The 24,634-nt window shown below is 47.8% G+C and overlaps 1 protein-coding gene across 1 annotated transcript in view; it reads right to left on the bottom strand.

The window, feature by feature from the left end:
• Window positions 1-24,124, bottom strand: part of LOC119180889 (membrane-associated guanylate kinase, WW and PDZ domain-containing protein 3) — a 141,787-nt gene extending 117,663 nt beyond the window's left edge. Inside the window, exon 1 of the mRNA XM_037432027.2 lies at window positions 23,599-24,124. Within this exon, the coding sequence (XP_037287924.2) occupies window positions 23,599-23,982 (384 nt within the window). The 5' untranslated portion in view covers window positions 23,983-24,124. The remainder of the gene's footprint in view (window positions 1-23,598) is intronic.
• Window positions 24,125-24,634: the final 510 nt, after the last annotated feature.

Here is a 24,634-nt window from a genome sequence, read left to right as displayed (position 1 = left end):
AGCAGTGGGGAGTGGATTGTTGTCCGATACTTCCAGCGGTCAGTCGTGAGCGCCTCATCGTACTTCCCCTGCGGAGTTGTGCAACCATTAGAATTCATGAATGATGCATTAGCTGAATCGCGATCCGGTTTGTTTGTACACATCCGAGCGACGGCAGTCTCAAAGCGGAGCTTCTTTCGCTGCTTCCTCAAACAATGTGGGAGCCGCCCCTACGAGTAGACGACTTGGGTCGCTGGTCACGCGTACTCGGTGGATGGCATAAAACGCATGGAGCCTGCGATGAGTTGTCGAAATCCCACGTCACTTCCGGCGTGTGCCCCTAGCGAAAGCACAGCCTTCAAGATCTGCGAGCTGCGCAACACGTACAATAATAAAAAAAAAAGCGAGACAAGCCTATCTTGCCCGCTTCGTTCATTTGTTAACTTCGACATTTTGGTTCTGTCACGCGAAGAAACTCGTGGCTCGTGCGTCGATTCTCGCCCGGCGTTGCCAGTCATCACGTACTTACATAGGACACTTCTAGTACACTCCACCTATAATGTCGCCAGCCATCACGGCGAGCGCAATCGGTTTAGAGCACCCATACATCATTACTGACCAATCACGGCTTTGGGGATTGCGTGACGCCATCACACAATGCTCAGTCAGTACACCAGGCGAAGCTTATTGTAGTGATAGATCTAGTATGCCCGGTACAAACCTACAAAACACCTTTGTGGGTGCGTTGGACCTTAAGCTCAGCCAAGGTCAATCTCCTTCGGTTCATCCCCACACGCGTGTCGTCATAGCAACGCACTTGCGCAGTGCCGTCCCTCTCAAGATTCATTCTCCTTTCCCCGCACTCCCCTGTGTGGATGCAGCGTGTGATGGTAGCCTTCCGATGATATGTACTAGTTGTATATAGAGTATACGTCCGGAAAGCAGTAGGACTGAATTTTCCAGAACAAACTTATTGACCATTTAAGCACGTCGCCTAGACGATTTTCATGATGTGCCCCACAGCCAGCGATTCTGCCGATCACCGAAGACCTCATTGGAACTCACGAATTGCAATGCTCTTCCACCGCATGGAGGAAGAAACAATTGGAGCACACCGTGTCGGCTCAACACGTGATCAGAACATCAGAGCACGCGGTAGGTTTTAGTACTCTTGGTGGTGTTCCGTTTCCGAACCTCTTGCGTGAGCCGGTCGGTCTGCGCCGAACAAGCGCGTTTCGATTAAAAGGTATACCGGGAGCCATACTCCGAAGTCTCGACAAGCCTCGTGATCTTGACGCAAAAGGTCACCTGTTGGACCAACACCGCTGGCTTCAAAACGACTTGACTTACCAATGGCTGCGTGACGTCATGCTCTCTCTATTTTTTATGTTGTTCATTGCCCTACGTTCCACCACCTCGCTGCGACCTCTCGAATGACCCGGATTTGGTCGTGGTGGTGTCCTCTCATGACCGTTTTCAGTCGGGCGAAGAGAAAGAAGTTTGAACTAGCGCCATCTGGACTGTACAGGGTGGCTGGGGAAGCTGTGTGGCGCCATTTTTGTTCAGGAGGTCCATGACCGCGTAGGTGGTGTGGCTCGAGGCATATCCGCTACTTTAGCCGTTCAAGAATGTCATGGCCACTGCTCATCTCCAAATTGCTATCGTCCGTCCCGAAACAATTTGCTGCACTGACGAGCACGTTACCGGCCCATGGCATCACCACCATGAGCTTTCTTCCTCCTGTCCCGCGTCTCACTCGCAGTTTTATCTATTTGATAATGAATTTCACCGCGCAGCGCTGTTCTAATGAACGATCCATTGTCGAGACGGCAGGGCACCGTGGAAGGGCTCACCTTAAACTCTACGTGCACTCAGCGAAGGCCAGCACACGACACGCGACTAGAGCGCTCGTAACTAAGACTTTCGCCTTAAAAAAAATTATATCGTTTCTCAATCCGCGATGACTGTATACCCAACGCGTAGCTTTGTTCAAGCCTTCTCCAGCAGATTATCTATCCATCGGAGGAGTACGCGTAGTGCGAAGGTGCGTCTCACCGCGGCTGTGTGGCGAGGCGGTTGCAGCATTCGCGAAACACGCACGTGCGCGCGCCAATTCGTCTCTCTCCCGTGTCGCGTTTAATTAATTGAACCCACCTCGACGTCAACAGCTGCGTTGGGTGCGCAGTCATATTTGGTTGGCATATCCAAACAGCCCTGCAAAGCGCGACACGTGCTTCCGGATTGAGCCATCGCTTCCTCCAAACTCGACGAGCAGAACAACGTCCTCGGAATCAGCATGATTTTGGTTCTTTTTTTTACTCCGAGGACGCCATCGTCGATAACTGAGGTTGTAAACTACGTTTTGCATACATAAACCACATATGTAAATATGTACGATCAGTTTTGTTGATCGTGCGTATTATGAATCGTAGTGTATGACGCAAGCTTGTACACAAGTTACACTGTACATGCATTACACGCTATTTCGTTGTTGCTGTTTTTTTTTTTTCGTATGTCGTCTGTAATTCTTAGCGGTCGCGTGTTACTATGGCGCAAATATTCTGACCAGGCGTTTTTCTTCGCTCCTGTTTTTCAGCTAACCGGGGCAATTATGTTATTTCGTTCATGCATTCTTACAAACAAATGAATAAAGATAAATAAAAAACAAACAAATAAAGATGTAAATCAATAATTGTTCACATCCACTTCGTAAACCCACCTCCCTTTGTTTTGTTTGTTTTGTTGTTCTGCAGCAAGCCCGAAGGCAACGCGGGGTCGCCCTTGAATAAAGATGCAGAATAAATAGGCTATCTATTATTACTATTTTATTGTTATTTATTATTATTGAAGTTTAATTGAGGATGAGGGTTGCAAACGGTTCACGTCGTTAACACCAAAGTTTGAATCAAGAGCGACCTTCGTTTTTCTTTTTTTTTTTTTTTCCTGGCGTAGGCAAGTGTTCTACAGGTCGAAGCGAAGGCTCAGTCGACACTTCGCGCGAGTGCAAGACCCGGCACATTTGAGCAAACGCGCGAGCTCTGCAGCGCTGCTTTCACGCCGTGGCCGCATGCCCATCGCGTCCTTATTACCTACTCTGGCAGAACGGCCTTCTGCCTCTCTTTTCAAGGGCCGAGTCGGAAGAAGCTCAGGGCGCGCAGGAATGAAACCGGCCTTAACCGACAGCTCGGGCGATCGCGCGCAAAGTCGGACCCAATCAAGCGAGCCGAACGAGCAATCTTGATATAGAAGAGGAGGAGGTGTGCGTTCGTGTGTGTGTGTGTTTGCGTGCATCTCGTATATACAGCCATTAGAGACGAAGCGCGCGTACACGGGTTAGAGGAAATTACACAAGGCCGAAAATATCGATGACGACGGCAAGTGCATCATTTTTTTTTACCGTTACCACAACGGCGGTATGCATGCACAGACGCAGCAGGAAAATGCGAGACCCAGATGGACGGCTTGTACAAAAATGACAGACCAAAAAAAAATATGTTTCTTTTTTTTTATTTCATGAGTGACGGCTGCGCTGACGATCCGTGTAGTTTGGGGACTTTTTTTTTGCATGTTACTGTTTTTATCTTTGTTATTTTGCACGGGAACCGCATTCCACAATCACCACCCGCAATTACATCAAGACAGGCCCGTTTGCAAATTGTGTTTTTATATGTTTGTTGGTTAATTTTTTCTCGCTTCATCCTCTTTAATTAAACGACCTCTACCGCGACTACCATTTCCCTTTGTGCTGGGACAATAAGAAATAGTATAGAATGCGTGCGCTGCTCTCGCAATAACCGTCAGTAATCTGTTTAATTGATTGATATGTGGGGTTTAACGTCCCAAAACCACCATATGATTATGAGAGACGCCGTAGTGGAGGGCTCCGGAAATTTAGACCACCTGGGGTTCTTGAACGTGCAGCCAAATCTGAGCACACGGGCCTACAACATTTCCCCCTCCATCGGAAATGCAGCCGCCGCAGCCGGGATTCGAACCCGCTACCTGTGGGTCAGCAGCCGAGTACCTTAGCCACTAGACCATCGCAGCGGGGCGTCAGTAATCTGTTTATACAATCGTTATTTTTACTCGGTCGACATATACGACGAATCATTCAAAAAATTAATACTTCAGCAGTTTACATTGAACTGACTAACTGACTGACTAACTAACTAACTAACTAACTAGGCATATCACAATGGATTCGTTCTAATGTACCGGCAATTGATTTCACAATGTCAATACGTCACCTATTATTTATATACCTCGCGTGTCACTACACCAATTTAAGATGCTAGTTTTATTATTTGTGCTATTAGCTGCTTATGAGTGACCTGTTATGCTGTACGGTCCCGTTCAGTTCTGCGTAGATCGCGCGAGCAGCCGTAGAGCATAAAATGCAGTTTGGGTCACGATGGTTCCGTTCACTAAATGGTGTCGTTTCATTAATCTTTAGAGCTAAACTATTATAGTGTACCCTGCGTCGTCGTATACAGAATTAGTAGTAGTAGTAGTAGTAGTCACGCAGATCAGATGACGAGATCTAGTGTGAATGAAGTGCAACGAGCAAGGTTGCGTAAAAACACAGGTTATTATTCCAGAAACGTTAGCCGCAACAAGCTGGTACAGGCAGGAACCCGGCAAGCACGAGCCACACACGGACGTCAACGTCTTCGTCACGCTGGCACAGAGCTGGCGCCACTATGCTTCGGTACAGAAGTAATAAATATAACGAACGAATAATTATTATTACTATGCCAAACGGTGACGATGACGCTCGAAGTGACGACTATGACGCACGCGATCTCGCTAGCCAATCACATACGCTAAAGCGCTTGCAGCTTCCCGGCCCGACGGTTTACGCTGCGAGGTTCTGGCTGATCTTTTGTCAACATGTCTACACAACACTTCGCAAGATGTGAATAAACCACTTGTTATTTATTTTGCGCCCCACCTGCCGTGTATAGTCCTTGCGTCGTCCTCGTGTCTCCACAGCACAACAATAAATCATGCACACACACACTAATATTTGCAGAGCACATTCGCCCTCCTCCGCCAGCTACACACACACACATACTATGAATCACATTGCATATACACCCCAAAACGCCCTGAAAAATGTTCCCACAACGAGGTCGCGACGCGACCTTTGTTAGATGCCAGATCCCAGATGTCCCACGGCACAACGTGGCCCAAAAAGAAAAAAAAAACAATCTCCGTCCTTCTTTTTAAATGCATTCCCATTACATACACACACACGCATGCGTGCGCGCATTCCACAATCTTCGACCACCAACGCAGGCGACGCGAAGCTGCCCTCGCGATCTCCTAAGCCGGCCCGACCTTGGCATTCGCACCACTGTCCTCCTCATGGGCGAGAAGAGCGCGCGACATTCCCCCGCAGCTTCACTCGTTTCTCTCTTGCGCTAGCGTATTTGTTTTCCGTCTCCGTTTTTTTCCTTCCTCAACGTCGTTAGGGTTAGCAACAGAACTACGCACATCGCTCCCGTAGTACGCGGCACGTTCCCACGAAAATACGCAGAGGCTGTTCGGCACTTTTCCTCCCATTTCATATTTTTCCACGAATATTATTGCGGTCCGTCTTACCGTCTTTTTTCCTTCTACTTTGTTCGTAAGTCATTTTGCTATTCCTGCACTGCTTTCTTTCCTTATGTAGAAAAAAAAAACAGTGCGGTAATAGCAAAATGACTTACGAACATAGAAGCAAATGGACGGACCACTCTGTCTGTGTGTGTGTGTGTGTGTGTGTGTGTGTGTGTGTGTGTGTGTGTGTGTGTGTGTGTGTGTGTGTGTGTGTGTGTGTGTGTGTGTGTGTGTGTGTGTGTGTGTGTGTGTGTGTGTGTGTGTGTGTGTGTGTGTGTGTGTGTGTGTGTGTGTGTGTGTGTGTGTGTGTGTGTGTGTGTGTGTGTGTGTGTGTGTGTGTGTGTGTGTGTGTGTGTGTGTGTGTGTGTGTGTGTGTGTGTGTGTGTGTGTGTGTGTGTGTGTGTGTGTGTGTGTGTGTGTGTGTGTGTGTGTGTGTGTGTGTGTGTGTGTGTGTGTGTGTGTGTGTGTGTGTGTGTGTGTGTGTGTGTGTGTGTGTGTGTACACACTTTATCGCGTCTATCACAGAGAACCAGCCAAAGCTTGATTACACAATTCTCAAGACGCCCATTGCTGTATCCTGTTTCTTTTTTCTTGCTTGTATGCTTGCTTACTTGCATGCTTTCTTTCTTTCTCTCTCTCTCTTGTTATCTCACTTGTTTCCTGCAATTCCTTAACTATTGCGCCCGTGCCATCGACATTCCGAATCGATTAAACCCAGCTGCGACAACGGTATATGCTAATTCACGTCGCTCGCAACAACGGTCGCCGGTACCGAGAACTCGGAGAATTTGCGCTGTTTATAATTTTTTACGCGGGCTGTGCCAACTTTTGCTTTTCTTCACGCAGTTCTATCCCCCTTTTCAAATTCCTTTAACGAAGCACCTCACTCGTGCCAAACCCCTATGTAAAGGCACGCAAACGAACAAGTATCGATAGGGAGCGTCTTTCATTATTTTTTATTGACTATTTATTTCTATTTTCGCCTTGAAGACGTACCGTCCAGGTTAGCAATGCCAATCAACAACGTTCTTTTTGACTACACAAGGCGTAGCTTCGCACAACTTCGCACGAGGCATATAACTTTACTCCGTCACTCCGCCTCATACAAGGCATCTGTTCACACAACATTAAACGTCGTTGCAAGCGAACAAGTTCACTGGCTCACAAAAAAAAAAAAAAAACAGGCTTCGCGAGGATATTGAAGAGTACAAGTGGCAGTTTCGGTTAATCATACATGCGAAGGAGAAACTGACACACGTCAATGACGTAATGTTATCTAATAAACTGCCCCTCGCATTAGGGATGCGTAGGGAGTTACAGGATAATTATCGAAGAGGAAAAATCGACGACGTCAATCGAACTAAAATATCCAGAGCGTCGTCACGACTCGTGATATATACACTAGCGCGCATAAGGGCACAGCGCTCGCCAAACCAAACCAGACTGTGGACACTACGCCTAGTTTATGGGTTATTATCAATATATTTATACGGATTGCAAAAACAGCGGAGGGAGGATATATGCAAAAGTCAGCAAGAAAGCAAGAGTAACACAGAATTGATAACAGTATCAGAGAACGCAGTTTCATCACTACTGTCAACCAGTGGTAATCTGTAGTGTAACTTGATTGTGTTTATTGAACTTCCAGTAACTAACACAGCGACTTGATTTTTCAGGCGTAATTTTCCCATATCTGCATGCCACTCTGCTTCTTCACATTGTACATATATTTCCGAGGGGCTTTCTACGGACTGATTCATGTCTATTATTATTATTATTATTATTATTATTATTATTATTATTATTATTATTATTATTATTATTCGAGAAAGCGGCGCGCGGCCCTTACGTTCATGGCAGACAAGCACCATCGCTAATGCGATGATTCGCCGTTATTACCCATATGAACTTCTGTGTTCAATTAGGCCCCACGATCACTCCACACTCGACTACATATGTCAGCGACGTAACAACGGCGTCATGAGTCAGCGCAAGGTTAACTGACGTCACGCATAGCGCTAAATGTTAGACATTACCACGTTGCCCAGCCATCAACGAGAAACGGAAGCGACGCACCACGAGGTCACGAACGACCGAGCTTTTTTGTGAATGAGACCTTTATATGCCGACAAGCGTGTGAGGTAAGCTAAGTTACTGATTAATTATAATTCATGAATTACCGAATGCATCCATGAACAGCTTTACCGACCGAAGGCAAGGATGTGCTTTCGTTACACTAAGAATAGAAAGAAGGATAACAAAGACATGAAAAGTAGAAACACAGAACGGTATAAGAGAATGCGCAAGACAAAAAAAATGAATTAATCAACGACGGCAATCACGCAAAGTGCAAGTACAGGTGCTAAACGTGTCAATATCGTAACATAATAATAATGATAATAATAATAATAATAATAATAATAATAATAATAATAATAATAATAATAATAATAATAATAATAAAGAAGTATTATCTGGGGTTTTTCGTCCCTAAACCACGAGATGATCGTGAGAGACGCCTTGGCTACGGAAATTAGCAACATCTGGTGTTCTTTAACGTGCACTTAGGTCGCACGGTGCGTGGGCCTCTATACCATTTCGCCTCCATCGAAATGGGACCACCACGGCCGGCATCGAACGCGCGAAGGTAGCGGGTTCGATCGAGCCACTCCACTGTTCAACCGAGGCGGACAATGATAACGCAACGTTATTTTTACGCGTTACAATGCGTTTCAAGTATACATATCGACCTCACGCACAAAAAGTTGACTTGGGCAACTCTCATTACATTTCGGTGTCGGTATACTTTCTTTTAACGCAAGACTTAATATTAGGATTCTATATATGAACGCATCGAAGGAACTACTGAGTGTTTTGTTCAAGGAGTGCTCCTTTCTATATCACACGTAAGAGCAAAGATGCAGCAAGCGCTTACAATCTAACCGAGGTAATAATAAATTAATTAATGAAAAATAAAAGTGGGAGGTGCCTCCTTTGGTGTGAAAAGGTAACGCGAAAATTTACAAACGATCACAAGAAAACTCTGACAGGTACACGGGTGACAGCTACCAATTCGCGTTTATGAATTTTCCCGTTAAACGTGCCATCCGCCGCAGTTAATTGATATGTGGGGTTTAACGTCCTAAAACCACCATATGATTACGAGAGGCGCCGTAGTGGAGGGCTCCGGAAATTTTCGACCAGCTCCGTCCGCCTCAGTTCGGCTGCTGACCCCGGTGGCCGGGAGTTCGATACCGGCTGTGGCGGTCGCAGCTCGACGAAGGCGAAATCACCAACGCACGCGTGCACTGATGTGCGACATCATGCAGTGTGCGTTAAAAGGAACTTCGGATGGTCGAAATTTCTGGAGCCCTCCACTACGGCGTCCATCATAATGACATTGTGATTTTAGGACGTAAAATTTCGTTGTTTTAAGAGTCGAAACCCCGATACGACAGAGAGGCATGAACGCCATAATCGCAGAAAAAAAAGGAAGACTTCGAATTAATACGGACCAAGTGCGACTATTCCACAATCGCGTAAATGTATACGTACACCAGCATTGTTTTTCTTTTTCTTTCTTGAACTGCGCGGCCGAGTACGAAAACCTATGATAACTCGAGTTTGTAAACGTTAACAGTTTTGACAACAGGGTCAACAGGGTCAAATTGACGACGGGTCAAATTGCTTTAACCAATAAACGTAAGGAAGTGAACATCGAAGCGTTTTGATGGACGAACGCGGAAAATTAAAAAAGAAACGAAAATGGTATTTGAGCTACACAAGGTCATCGGCCCTACGAAGTAAGCAATTCTCACGTCAGTGTATTCGAACTCCTATCGTCTATATTGGGAAATGCCAAATCACCTTTGCGCCGCAGGGCGCGAGCATTCAAGTGTTCAAGCATTGAAGCAGATCCTTTGTTTGGAGACCGAAAGAACGTTTCGTCGTTCATAAGTAACAGTAACAATACCCACTCATTCAGTGCAAAAAAAGTCGGCCACGGACGGCGGGAACGAGAATGGCACCGCGGGAATGGTCACCGCATAACCCGCATGTAGAGCTAATCACGTGACACCGTTTTGTTTTTGCACTGATACGGTACTGAGCTGTCGCAAGTTCAATCGGGCAGGATAGCATGCCACCCGGGCATAGGTCGGTAAAAATTGTGAAACTAACCCAGACTCACTCATGGCATGTAGTTTTGCGCTTAACCCCCGCATTCACAAACGATCGGCTCGACTTTCGCCCTTCACTTGACAGAGCTGAGCAGTGCGCCGCTGCTCGGCTGAAAATGACGCTGCGCTGTTCGAGAATCGCACCAGATTATCGCCGACATGCAGTAACTTGCCGTGACTAGAGAGGGCGCTTCCAACGGCTTTCTCAAGTGAAGGTGAAGCGTTGAGTAAAGGGACGTTCTAGAATACGGGAGTAAGGCATACTCGGACTCGCCAAACTTTTGCTGAGCCAGAATCACCCGAAGCGACACTCACGAAAAATTTTCTTCAAACGGACTCACTCGGACACAAAATATTACCCCCGGATCCCAAAATATTACTCACCCGGATTCACACAGTCTCGGACCCACGGTGCGAACCGAGTCTGGGTGGGTGAGTCGACTCACGAGTGAGTTCGCCGGCCGATATGCATCAGAGGCACACGGCGGGGTGCATGCGAGGCGTGCGATAAAGGAAATATTCAGCCAGTCGCCATTTCTCCGTGAAACTGAGAAGGCTTGAGAGGGCTTGAGCGTGCTGGTCTATAGAACATCAGCGCAAACGACAAGAGAGGGAACAGGTGAGAGGAGGACGCACGAGCGTTCTGCAGTTCTCTCTTCTCTCCGCTCTTGCCGTTCGCGCTGATATGCACTTGCACTCTTAGTTATCGGTGAAAACCAGAAGTATGCCAGATCTCCCTAAACCCCCCTCGCGCGTAGGCAGCATAGCCAAACATAGTAGTACTATTAAGTGCTGCATTTTATTTTATTTTATTTAGAACTTTACCTGCAGCGCCATTTTAGGCATTATTGCGGGGAACACAGTGCCTCATAGAATGAATCCGCAGTCTTGCGGCCAACTAAATCAGCTGGTAGCATATTCCGTTCGACAATGGCTTGCGGAAACAAAGAATGCTTAAACAGATCCGTTCTGCGGTTGTATGGTTGTTCCAAACTTGTAGCGCAATACATTTCTTGACGTTTTTAAAGCTCCAAATCTAAGTATCGGTTTCAAGGAGCACCGTCGAGCTGAGAAGCAGCAGCTCCAGGGGCAAGGTAAACACAGCTGGCCACGTGACCATGCGAAAACTGTGACGTGGGCACGGCGCGAGAGGGCGCGCGCTACAGCGGACGCCGCACTGACAGCCAGCTTGCGCAAAGCTGCACGCACGGAGAAAATCAAGCGTACCACAAGCGCGAGGCGCGTGCCAGCAACCAGCCAACATAAACTCGATCGATTGATTGATTGATTGATTGATTGATTGATTGATATGCGGGGTTTAACATCCCAAAACCACTATATGATTATGAGAGACGCCGTAGTTGAGGGCTCCGGAAATTCCGACCACCTGGGGTTCTTTAACGTGCACCCAAATCTGAGCACACGGGCCTACAACACTTCCGCCTCCATCGGAAATGCAGCCGCCGCCAGCCAACATAAACTCGTGACGTAGGTTTGTTTACATTGCCCCTGCGTTGATGTCAACGTCACGAGGAGCTCCGCATCTTACTAAGACACACGGAGTGCACTTTAAAAAAAAAAAGACTGCTTTTTTAATATGTTATACGCTATATTTGCCCATGATATCTCTTCGATGTTGTGCATGTCTTCGCATAAATCTATCGCGCTCATTATCTGCCATTCGAAATCTCGCGTCAGTGCTCCTTTAAAGAACAAACAGCCCGTGGTCAAAATTTCAGAAGACTTCCGCTACGACTTGCCTGATAAGTTATAACCATATTGTGGTGTCACCACGCAATACCCTACAAGTTACTTATTATCAAAGGCATTTCGCATGCAACACGATCATCACCACGATGGAAGCAAGGATGCTATGCTGCACACCCTTCGCGAGGGACAGCGACATTAACGAAGCAAACTCAATTTTGAATCGCCTTGTCTACACTCTGCGAGAAACAACAACGGCAAAGAAAAAAAAAACTTCTTTGACAATATTTTGTAAGCCTTTACTAGCCACGTATGAGTCTTTTTAAACAAACAAGTCAACTTTGCTTTCAAGATTATTATGCTCTTGTCAGCGAGTGGCGAGACATAAAAGAAAGTCGTCTCTCACTGCGAGTCACGCACGAGGTAAGTCAGGACGCTCCGAAAGAAGTGGGACAGGTACTCTTCTTGTACAGTGTATTTGAATTGAACGTGCTTTTTTTTTTACTTCAAATTCGCAGCTTAATCTTTCTGCGCTTCAGGGCGGCACAAAGTCGTATCTCGAGCGATTTTGTTTTTGTAAGCCTCAGGTGCACACGGGTGCCTTTCGGGGCGACGAGCGATGAGCCAACCGCGCTCACTTTGAATGGAACACCTGCACACAGCATCGTGCATCAAAATGAATCACGCCACGAGGCGCTGTCACTCGAGTCGAGAAAGAAAACCCCGGCCTGTTTGAACGTTCCTAACCGATGACATTTTCTTCTCCCTGTGTTGTATAAGCAGCGTAGCTGTGTGCGTACACCGGTTCAATACCGCCTCCACCACCTGCTGCTGTGCCTCCACGTGACCTATAGACTATATAATACATGCAGCCAGGTGCCCCGCGACGCGCCAGTGAGCGAGAAGACGGCACGGGGGTGGCAACGGTAACGCCACGGCGGCGGCAAAACGCGGTTAAAGTAAAGCCTTATAGCTTAAGAGGGCTGTACTGTAATAGATCGACACGGAAATCAGAAAATTAGGGAAATCATCAATACGACAGCAATATCACGTCTGCTGTGGGGTGGGGTGGGGGGGGGGCAGATTTGTGAGCAGACCGTCAGCAATGTTGGTGGCTACCACTTCAGTGAGTCGCTGCCTCGTGTGCCTTGCAAGGACTGTGATCTGCGCACAATTTATCGTGTGCGTTCAGCTTTTATTTATCGATGCTTTTCATACGTGCACGTCATAATTTCTTCAGTCATGTCGTTTAGAAATAAAACTAGGTTGGAAGTACGAGCTTGAGCACGTTTTATCATTCCGTGTCCCGGTCCAGATTGATTTGGAGCGATACGACGTCGAGGGTCAACACAGAGGTTTCACGTCTTCTTTGTTCGGCACAATAACAATGAAAACTAGATGACAAGGAAGGTAGGAAGGAAAATAGGAGTAAAAGAACGGCAGGCAGGTTACCCCTACGCATGGGGGGGGGGGGGAGCCGAATATATAGCCAAAGAAAGTATAGGGTACATGAAGAAAGGAGACCTTCAAATAAAGCGCGAGACAGACGTGCGATTTTCCGAGCGATGCGGCGTGCCGCATGCGACGTTTCGGGACACACGAAGACGAATGAGCTGTCAGCGGCAGGCTCCGCCCCCATGCGGCGCCTCGGCATGCAGGGTCGAACGACTTGGCATCCTCGTAATGAGGCTCAAAACAAACAACATTGCACAGCCACGCTTCGTTCTATAAAAACCACTAATAAATCGCATTCGTGAACGACAAGCTCGTCGTAACCGCGGCAACAGCTGATTATTCACGACTGCGACAGGTAGGCCTAACATGGCGGGCGCCAGCCGTCGCCTACACCGTTCACACGCGAGCTCGTCATCGAGCGCTTGTTTTTGACAACACTATTAGGCTTTGAATTCGTATGTAATGCGTCAGCATACGCGATTAAATTCTCGATGCTATCCATGTGAAGAGCAAAGGTGGAAGCGAAGCAAGCCAGCGCAGAGAGACGCCGGTAGCCGTGTTTACCTGCGAAATGACCTTGCATCACTGCTCACGATCTCCGACTGCGCTAGCGGTTTCAAAACGGGCGTTGCCGTGCAGAAACGGCACGCTTCAAACATCAATTTATTCAATCCGGAATAATATCACGTCAACAGGGAAGTTTACTCGATGTCTGTCACGCCCCCACTGTCGGCGATGTCAGCAAATCCACGCTCGCACCGCTCCATCGACTCGCTTGAACTGGCTTGGACCACGGCTCCACTAAAGCAACTGCCACTAATGGCGGTTTCGTTTCACATGTACCGCGAAGGGTCCACGATTTTCGCTCTGCGACTGGAGCAACGTTTCTTGCCACCGTTCGTTGTGAGAGACAATAGAATTTTCGAAATATAATGTAACAATCTGTGCGTCATGATACTATTGAGTTTCCATGTACGCTAACAAAGAGCACTTCTGTTTTGTCATTTAAGAACACTTTTCAATCTAACTACACTTTAAAATGCGCAACAGCGGCCATTACCAAAATAAACAAGTCGACGCAATTTCGACAGCCTGGCCGGCCCGGCCCTATTTCGACGGGTCCCGAACAAAAATCACTCCCAACGTTGCGGTCAGAGAGAAAATTTCCAACATGTTGGAAGCTCGCCGCGGACCGCTGCGACGATGGGAGCGAACTGCCCTTTTTTCGCAGCGAGCGAATTCGCAGACTGAAAATCGCTATTTTTTGAGTCACTGTGAAACGGCCTTAACGCGTCCGATGCTCTACAACTGAGCTACCGCAGCGTCCATGCCATGCCACCACCCCCCTACCCTTTTCGTCCATTTTATGGTATCCATTTTGTACCCGTTATTCGAAGGTCGCAGGTTCGGCCTCTACTGGTGGTAAGTAATCTATCTGTCTACTTTTCTTCATTCACATTTACATTAAAATTTACTTCTAATAACATCTTCTATACTTTCTTGGCTATATTGTCAATTATATCTCATTAACATAGAGGTATGGCGTACCACTTATACGCGGTATATACGCCATGGTTTTGAGGTGTGATATCGGGTTGTTGACGACATGATCTATACTTACTTCCCCTTTTGAGTGGCGGTGGCGGCTGGTAGTCACAGCTTGCTCGCTACAACCCGTGCAGGAAAACACGCACAGAAATCGTGCTCAGCAGGAGTCGCTACAGATGGGACCGTAGAGGATCGTTTCGTCTTCTTGCTCTTTTTTCATTTTTTTCGTGGTTATGATGTTCATAACTAATTATTGTTTCTTATTCATACGTGATTCTGTTTATATCGCGCTTTGTTATCCAAGACAGTAATCAACGCGTACTACGATCGGCTCAAACTACGGAGATGCTCTTGCAGGCCACGGTAGAAGAACGCAAAGCTTGCTGACATGCGGACAATTACGGGATGTGAAACTGAAGCCCTGCACTGAAGCCCTGCACCCGCCTTAATTTCATTCCCACTTTTTTTAAACAAATGTTGTCACTCCAAGACGTTTGCGGACGCATAAAACGCTCATACATGGATAGCTTTATTTAGCTTAAACGCTAACTCACATGTGCACAATAGCATTAACGCGGTATTGGCTTATCAGCGACACCTTGAGACAATTCGTTCGCGAATGGAAAAACGCCCAGGTAGATTTGCGTGCATGTTAAAAAGCCACGGGTATTAAACTGCTGCTACAAAACTAGTTTACCAAAAACTAGCTTCTATATATATAACCCACACTGTAGCGCTTTTGCAAGGCAGGCTCTCTGTTATCTTTATGAAAGGAACGAAATAAAATCTTACTTCTTGCGTGTGCTCGCAAATTCCTCGAGAACAGCGGAACCAAATTGATAAGCGAGGCGGATCTGCAGCTGCGACCAACCACGACTACACGATTTCGCTTGTGCAAGAACCCTGCAATAAAGTTTCGCGCCGTCCACAGCAGCGCGTGATTACGTAACATGGTGGCCGGAGGAGAGAAATGTGGAGGGAGCCATGCATGTTCATCACTTTACCTCAAACAGCTCAGCAGGAGGTAAGAGCTTCAAGGGCCGCAATGTCCGAGTGCGCATGTTGCCAATGAAAGACGCGGCGCTACGGTGTCCCCATGAAAAGCGGACGTCGTGTTACGTCAACTTGGTATAATGCTCAAACAACGATGAAAAAATAACACGGCTGATCCCCCCCCCCCCCATGTAGGAATCGGTATAACAGGAAAGTGAAACGCGTCTTCACGGAGGTACTTGAGCGCTTATTGCGCATTGTTTCAGCAACAGCAACAAATTGCGAAATCGCGGGAAGAACGGCAAGCAGCTCGAATACTTGCAGCGCCCACCTGAAGCAGAAAGCACGCAAGAAATTAGCTTACACATTACGAGCACGGACTGACATTTGTTACAGCTCGACAGCTGGAAGCACGCTGTTAAAAAAAAAAAGACGCACGGATCAGGCATTAAGTATATGTACACAGAACAAGCGCGAACAGCCGTAACAATTCTTCGTCGTATTTGAGCAGCGCGCTCCTTTCGTAAACGCGGCCGCGACAGCGAGCGAAGTGACCTTCGTCCTCTCCCGAATTACGAGTCTGATGATTTTGAGTGCGCCCAGCGAAGTACAGAACATATGGAGAGTGACTACCACCGAGCTCTACAGAAGTGAAAATTTAGTGGAGTACGAGTCTCGTGTAATTCCAGCTGCGACGTATTCTGACGAGTGTGAGCACAAAAGAGATCTAACCAAAATATAATAATAATAACAAAAACAAAGTTAAATTTCCGAATGAGTATGAGTGGGCTCTATTTATTCTGTACATCTATGCCTTCCAGGCGTCACGAAACTTGACCTCGGGGCAATCTCTTGCACACGCTGCGATGCGCAACGGCGCTAACAGCTACAAGGGCTACCCGGTATTTTAGTTTTTTTTGTTTGTTTTTTCGATACGCGCCCCATTTTGCGCCGTAGCGTGCCGCATTTACGCGGTGTCCCTTACGTGCGGCCCCGCTCAGGGCATCTCTCAGCGGGGCGCGGAAAAGATACCGACCGTATACCGTTATACACTCGCGCAGATATCGGTGCGCACTTCCACACGGCCCACGGCGACGTGAGACCCCCGTAAAAGGAGACGTATGCAGCAGCGGACGGCTGGTCTTCTTTCGGCCGACGAGGAAAACCTAAAGTGCGATAAAAAAAAAAAAGAACGATGGCGAGTTGCGTATACCGCGTAGCTCGCGCCTCTGTAATATAAACGTTACGAGGCAAGCACTCCGCCGGGCGGCGATAAAAAGATCGCCATTAACGCGCTCTTTTTGGAAGCGTTAGATACTCCGTCGGACCCGCCAGAGTTTCTGAGGAAAAAAAAAAACAAAACAAAATCTCTGCAGTGACTGAGGGAGCGACAAACGCGAATGAAAAAAAAAACGCTGAGGTTTACTAGAGGGTATCCGTACAGTCGGCTATATAGACTATTTTGCGATTGGCTTTCTGTGCCGCCATACCGGGCTGTGGTCTTCCCGTATCGAAGCCAACCTTTCCACTCGACAAACTCGAAATTCGATTGGGTAGCTTCGCAGCGCCGAAAAACTAACAGAGACCGAACAGAGCAGACAACACGAGCGCTTCACTTGAAACTGAATATATATACGTAATATCTGAGTTATTTCATACATCTAGGATGGTGAAATCAACGACATTACGTGCAGTTCTCATAGTGCAATTCACCGGTCCAAATCGATTTATTGTTTCACATTAGTGTGCCTAAAGGGACACTAAAAAGCAAAACGATTTTTTTTTTTTTCGCGTGTTGGTAGAGCACAGTTTTACAATTCCGAAAACGCCACGCTTACCGTGACACGACGCTAGGTAAGCGAGAAAACACAAGAGAAAATGCGACTCGGCAGAAACGCCACCTCGAGATTCCCGCGCTAAATACCATGACGTCATATATTTTGATGAGGCGTCTATTGGGTCTCACGCAGCTTCTAATTGGTTAAAATTAGGTACATTGTTCTCTGCGGGTGCCATAGAGCTAGAATACAAATTTTCAGAAAATTTCATGGATCCAATGTCGCTAAAAAAACGAAAAATACATTTTGAAAGTGGTTGCGTTCCGCACGGAGACTTCGGCGCGAAATTTAGAAATGACACTTCAACCTTGATTTTCTCCGCTAATGATGAACCCACGATGGTCAAACGTATGACATTAGAGATCTCGGAGCGCAGTCTGTCAATGTCAACCAAGTGATTCTTTTCCTGTGGTGTCCATATAACGGAACAGCCAGTCTGGCCAATATACACCAACGCTCTTTACTGAGCCCCCCTTTATGCCCCCGTTGCGTCATTATCTTTCGCAAAGGCGGTGAGCACGTCTCACATGCAGGATTTTTTCACATTCAGAACGAGACGGCAACAGAATAAAGATAGCAGCTTGACGAAGGCGCGAAGGAAGGGGGGGGGGGGGGCAGCAGCCATGACGGCAGCGCTTGCCGCAACCTTCAGACCGACCACCGGCAGCAGCCGCATGCCGAGACCGGCTGTATACAGTTATCGGGAACGCCCCCCTTCGACTTAGCACGGCCATACTTCATTCCGAAGAACGAGGTGGCGGAGCAGACGCGTCGAAGAAAAAGAAAATAAAAAGAGCATTACACAGACGGACGCAACAAAAGAACGGCGCAAAGGTTGCCAAGATAGTTCGCGCAGTTATATTAACAACACGGTCAAGAGACCACGCTAACAAGCAGATCGGGCTCTTCATTATATATATAGAAGTTATTTTGACATTGTGAACGAAGGCCTCGGGGGCTTAGTCTCCCACGTTCGTGGTGATCCGCCGCAAGTTAGTACGACAGATTGCGGCTGTTTTCGCTTTTCCTCGCTCGCATCATCAACGCGTTTAGGAAGACTTGTACATACACCAGAAATGCGAATGGGAGAAACATTTCGATTCTTCGGTGTGTACTTTGGTGTCACCTTACGAGTATATTTTTCTTCGAGAACTAAGGGGCGCGTCTGCGGACTACCACTGACGTCAAAGACGCGATCTTTGGTTTGGAAAACAGGCGTGGTCATAAGGTGATGCTCTCTAAGAAATGGAAAGAGGAGGATGGCATTCGTGGAAACTGGGTAATAAGTGCTTAAGAGTTCCCGCAATTGTCTGAGTGCCATAATAAACGCAGTAGCGTTTATTTCAGTAAGACAAGTTATTGATTGGTTGATTTATTGATTGATTTGTGAAGTTTGATAACGTCCGAAAACCATCATATGATCATGTAAGACGCCGAAGTAGAAAACTCCGGAAATTGCGACCATCTGGAGTCCTTCAGCGTGCACCCAAATATGAGCATTTTCGACTCCATCGAAAGCGCAGCCACCGCAGCCAGGATACAGCAGATCCTGCGACCTGCGGTTCAGCAGCCGTCTACGTTATCCACTCCACCACCGCGGAGGGGCAGTAAAGCAAGTGAGAAATGAAGGAGGAATGAAAGAGGAAGGACAGGGAGGTTAGCCAGTTCTCAGACCGGCTGGCTGCCCTGTAAAAGTGAGAAAATTATCACTTTGCTTTGGAGGAGGAATAAACTTTATTATAAAAAACCAGCAGGTTTAGGTGGCCCGGCATAAGCCCCCCATGAGGGGAGGTCAAGGGCTTGCCTCGACGCCGCCTCACGGGCGTGCTGGGTCACCCAGGTTTGGTCGTAAAGAGCGGGTCTCCACAGAGCCTCATGGAGCTTCGACGAAAGGGTCGTGGCGTTAGTGTGTCTGTACTGTGCCGGCACTCCCACAGCATGTGCGGAAGCGTAGCCGGGTGAGTGCCGCAGCACCGGCAGTATACTATAGTACTACTTTTTTTACGCGACAGCGGACATGCGTTCCATTTTTGTATACATTTCACAGTACTGACAAGAAAAGTTGTCGCGGAGTATATAATGTCAAAGCCTCGTACACCGGACGAAACATTATGAAATATGCCGCGTCAAATCAACGAACGTCGTACTCTTTCAAACTCCATATATAAACGCGATCAGCGTAAAAACTTTTTTTGGATTCTTCGTTTTCGAGCGCAAGAACCCCGAGATAAGAAAGTCAGGCTGTACTGGGCCAGTATGGATCACTTCGGACTACCTGAGATTGTACCACGTGCACCTTCATCTAACCATAGATGGCTAGCAATGGAGTCACTTACGCAGCCACGTATAAGGGGTAAGCACTTGTCATCCGCGAGGATCGCCAGCGTCGGGGTCACCATTTTGAAGGTCCGCACGCACGTATAACTCGCTGCACGCGGTGTGCTCCAAATCAGCAGAACAACTCGGACGCTTAGAGACATCTCGAACAATTTCTGCACGCCGAAACATGGACAGCAGGACGGCGCGTACCTTCAAAATGGCGCGGCGATGGTGTGGCCCTCTTGCGGACCAAGTCTCAGTGCATACCTTCTATAAGAAAACCAACTTAGTAGGACGGGAAAGTCGTGATGCCACGTAGGCGATATCAGTTCATGGCAGGCTGGTCCTTTTGGTAAGCACGCACAGAGGCGCCAAATAACGTTACCACGACGTCGTCGCATTGAAGCAGGTTAATCGCCCCGTGATCCACGTCATCCGTAAGTCGCCATGTTGCGCATCAATGACGTCATGTGCAAGCTGTTTATACACTCGTCTCTGCGATTGGCCTACCGAAGACACGTACTGGTCACTACGAACAGCAACCCAAGCTGTGTCCTAATTAAGCTGCTTTTTTGTTTTGTTTTTATTTTTTTTTGACAAACTCTATTACTGGCACGGGATTGAACGTGTTACACAACTGTCATTACGGCAGTAACTCGGCTTATGCACCCAATAGTTGCAACACGAAGCGGTATAGCACCGCGACTAATGCGTGCAGCCCATAGAATGCCTAACAAGACTCACGCCAAATGCCACTTAGTTTTCAGAGCACACGAAAGAAAAATTAATAAAAAGGGAATAGTTCGATAGACTAATTCTTTAGCGACGCACGCAGTCTGAGCTCACTCCTTGTATGCAAATTAAAAACTACAGGACATTCGGTGCCACATCGCATCGCTGTGTAGCCTCTTTCCTTCTAATGCCAACCCGCGTGGCCCACAAAATAATACCCGATCAATTGTCATATTTTCCCAATAGACTGCCTAAGTGTGTAACGATGAATGTCCTTGACTTCCTACTGCCTCTGTCTACCATCCTTTCAAAAAAAAAAGACGGGGGGGGGGGGGCGGTGAATCTTCTATACAGAACGACAACGCACACCAGCTGCGATATCGAGACATAGCTCTTCTTTCATCGCAGCCGGGAAAACGTCAGAAAAGAAAAAAAAAAGGGGGGGGCGGTAAAACAAGGCTTTTTATTTATACCCCACCCCCTGATGAGCAAGAACACTTCTGCGGCGGGTCTCGACAAGTTCCTGCTTTCCCGCCAGGCAGGAATTTAGCGGCAAGAGTGAATCACCCGCGAATGACGACTCTGTTCCCAACAAGGCCCTCGCGCCATGTTTTTTTTTTTTTTGCTCATCTTTTTTTTTTGCTTCCTTCGTTGATTCTTCTGCCAGAAGATACTTCCTGCCGTTTGAGCACGTAGCTGTTGGGAGGCCATACGCATCGCCGCCGCTACAGTTCAATGCCACGAAACGAAGGCTGAACGACAGGCAGATTCATATACCGTATTTACTGGGCCGTAACTTAACAAGGTCTGGGTTCGAGCTACGGTGGGTACTCCACGATCAACCACTTACTCTACGTCAACCAACTGATGCCATCCTCACGCAGGACGTGAGTATGACGTCAATTTCATTGACAGAGAAGAAAATTGCCTTCTCGGAAGGAGAACTATGTATACATCTGGGAGAGGGAGTAGCTAATGCACGCCGTCACATTCCGCACATGTGTCATTGGTGTTTTAGTTTTGTCAGACTTACATATATCGTATACATCCCCGCCACGGTGGTCTAGTGGCTAAGGTACTCGGCTGCTGACCCGCAGGTGGCGGGATCGAATCCCGGCTGCGGCGGCTGCATTTCCGATGGAGGCGGAAATGTTGTGGGCCCGTGTGCTCAGACTTAGGAGCACGTTAAAGAAACCCAGGTGGTCGAAATTTCAGAGCCCTCCATTACAGCGCCTCTCATAATCATATAGTGGTTTTGGGATGTTAAACTCTATATATCAATATATCGTATACAAGCCTAGTTTCGATAATATGTTCAGTTGGAAGCTAGCGCCCGTCCGTATCTGTTTCTTCCGCTGTCTAAGAAAACTTTGCGAAAGTAGTTGACCGAATTGTAACGCCTTTTGTTTTTTCAAATTTTCGTTACGTAAAGTCGGCCATCGCGTTACGGACGAATACCGCAGCAGCGATTTCTTCGTCACGTACGCAGCGAAAAGTCAGTACTTGCGTTACGATCACAGTGATGTTACAATCGAGCAAATGCGGTAGTAGACGATGGGCGATGCAACGCCGAACGCTCGCTGGTGCACAACTGGAGAACGTCGCAAAAGACACTAAAATCAAAACAGCGAATTGGTTTAGGATAGTAAACCTTACTATCGAGAGTCTCACGTTGTTAGGTTCGTTACCATAGCATTATTAACGGAGCAGAATATCAAGATCAGAGTTTCATTTTAAACTTCGCTCCGAAATCGCCGCGTGTGACGTCACGAATTTCAAAGTGCACTTTTTTTTTTTTCGTAGTTTAGCGACACTGGCTCTACGGAACTTACTGAAACTTATGTGTGTTAAATCTAAATCGCCCTCTGGGGACAACGCCTTTTAACTTTACTGATTAGGATTGACGTACGACCTTAGTAGACGCCGTACAAATCTATGATCTAAGACGTCACGGAGCTTGGTTGCGGGAATTTCATGGTAGCGTCACCAAAACCATCTTATTTTAGTGCTTTCAACCTAGTGTGTTCTCGTGGCAAGGGTGATAATTTCGTAAATGTAAAAGAGCGATTTACGAATGTGCAACAAATCGTTGTTCTTTTTCTTCGGTGTCCCTTGAATAACTCAAGCTTTCCGATTAATAACTGATGACGTCAGATTTTGAATATCTGGGATCACGTGATTGCGTCGACATGCCTACTATATGCAGCTGAGAAGCGGAGCATTTTCAGCGGTTAGTGTTACTATTATTCCATCATCTTTGAGCGTGATTCTTATCAAAGATACACCAGTACACAAGGACGGTAGTCTATTTACACACGTCACGCTTAGCAGCGGTCGAGAAAACCACACCGCGAAGTGCGCACCTGCAAAGGCGCAGAAGGTACGCCCAGGAGCGAGCGACCGCGCTAACCGAAACTTAAAACGCACTCGCTCAAAAACAGGTGCGCGTCTTCCAGGAATGTAGCGCTAAGAAAAATGATCGAGAATATTAATGAAAAAAAAAATAAAAACGAACGAAGCGGGGGGTTGACCCGTCCTTCACCTCTCGCCGGAGTTCACTAGGAGAAAAGAGCCGTGGAGTCGGACACACGCTGGGCCGTGTAAATAAACACAGCGCGCTCGCCCGGACGGCAGCCAGATCTCGTTCGGCTACACCGACTGGTTGTTTCGCTACGCCAGACCGGATTGCAACGTCAGGTCCCTCTCCGAGCAACGGGCGACCGCCGTACCGAATCGTGTCATGACAGCCGCAAAGTAAAAGAACACAAAAAAGACTTAAAAAAAAAAAACAGACCACTTTTAAAACACGGTCGCCCAGAACGACGTCGAAAACGAACCCGACAGCGACGTCCCCACAATGCGGGCCGCGCACAGCTTTAGACTACTTACTATGGCAGCGTTCCTCCATTCGATAACTGGGCGAATGACCCTCGCAGGCTTTGCGATGCTCGAATTATCGCGAAGCGCTGCTTAAGGATCTATTAATTGCACACTATGGACGTCAGAGCGGCCGGCTCAGGGTGGTTTAGGGAGGATAAGGCAACCACCGTACAGACCTAACCAGAGCGCCCGAGTACCAGATACTGCTAGATAAATAAATGTAGACACTGCGAACTATTATCATAGTCTGGCAAAGTCCCCCCTAACCCCAACGGCGGATCTGCGACTCCCCAATTCACGATTAAGAACTTTCCGTGCGGAAATCCACCCGTGTGGATACGCAGTCAAGCAGAGGCAGCTCAGCTTACCTTGCCGGGTCTGGGCACCGGGTTTTGGCACTGCTTGACCGTGGGCAGACTGCTCTTGACGATAATCTTGTGCTCCTTGTACCACGCGTCGGCCAGGGGGTCGACCACGAGCAGCTTGGTTTCGTTGGGCACCGCCTTGATGCGCTCGACCACCTGCTTGTGGTTCTCGTTCGAAATGTTGATGCCGTTCACCTCGACGATGCGGTCGCCCTCGCGCAAGCCGGCCAGCTGCGCGGGGCTGCCTTCGTCGATCTTGCCCAAGTACTGGCCAGGTTTGGACTTTTCGCTGTGCAGGTTGAAGCCGAAACCCTCGTAGTCAGGCCACTTAACGACATGGCACAGCCGGATAGCCGGCGCATCGGGAGACAGCGCAACTGCCGACATGGATAGCGATTCGGGGGCGGCAGATTCACGAGTGCTGCCCAGCTGATGTTCGGGTACGGGCAGTGTCGCACACACGCACGCGCGCGCTGGGGATGGCACGCACAATGCAACAGGTTGCAACGCGCAGGAGTTGCAGGGGACGGTCGCGACGGCGAGACTCGGTGCTCACGCGCACACGCACACCTTCACCACACACACTCACGCACAACACGAGCGACGCGGATTCACCGCCGGATCGGCTAGGCTCGCGGGTCGACCAGCTGCTGACGGCAAAAATTCCAGTCGCGCGGGGCCAGCAAATGTGCCGCTGGAGGCGCTTGCTGCGCTCGCTACGAATGGAATGCGCAGTTTGCTGCCGCCATCTCTAGTCATTTGCGAGAAGCAACGTTTTACGGCAGAAAGCGTCACTTTTGCATGACTTCACGATGTTTTCGTTGATTTTACACGCACCTCAAGGTTGTTCATGCTATGACTGTGCGACGTAAAGGGCAAGCCAAGTGTGAAGTCATGTGGAAAAATTTCTATTTAGTTCTTAGTTTGCCCAAGTCGACTGTGCCGGCTGTTAAGGCCCAAAAAGCGTAGCCTCTGAGAGCTGCAATTTGTGCTCAGGCATAGAGTTTCATACAATAATACCTATGTGTGCTCAGAAGTG

This window comes from Rhipicephalus microplus, chromosome 10 (assembly GCF_043290135.1).
Source record: "Rhipicephalus microplus isolate Deutch F79 chromosome 10, USDA_Rmic, whole genome shotgun sequence".
Classification (NCBI taxonomy): Eukaryota; Metazoa; Arthropoda; class Arachnida; order Ixodida; family Ixodidae; genus Rhipicephalus; species Rhipicephalus microplus.
Note: the sequence above shows the minus strand (reverse complement) of the source record. Positions and strands in the feature narration are given on the sequence as shown.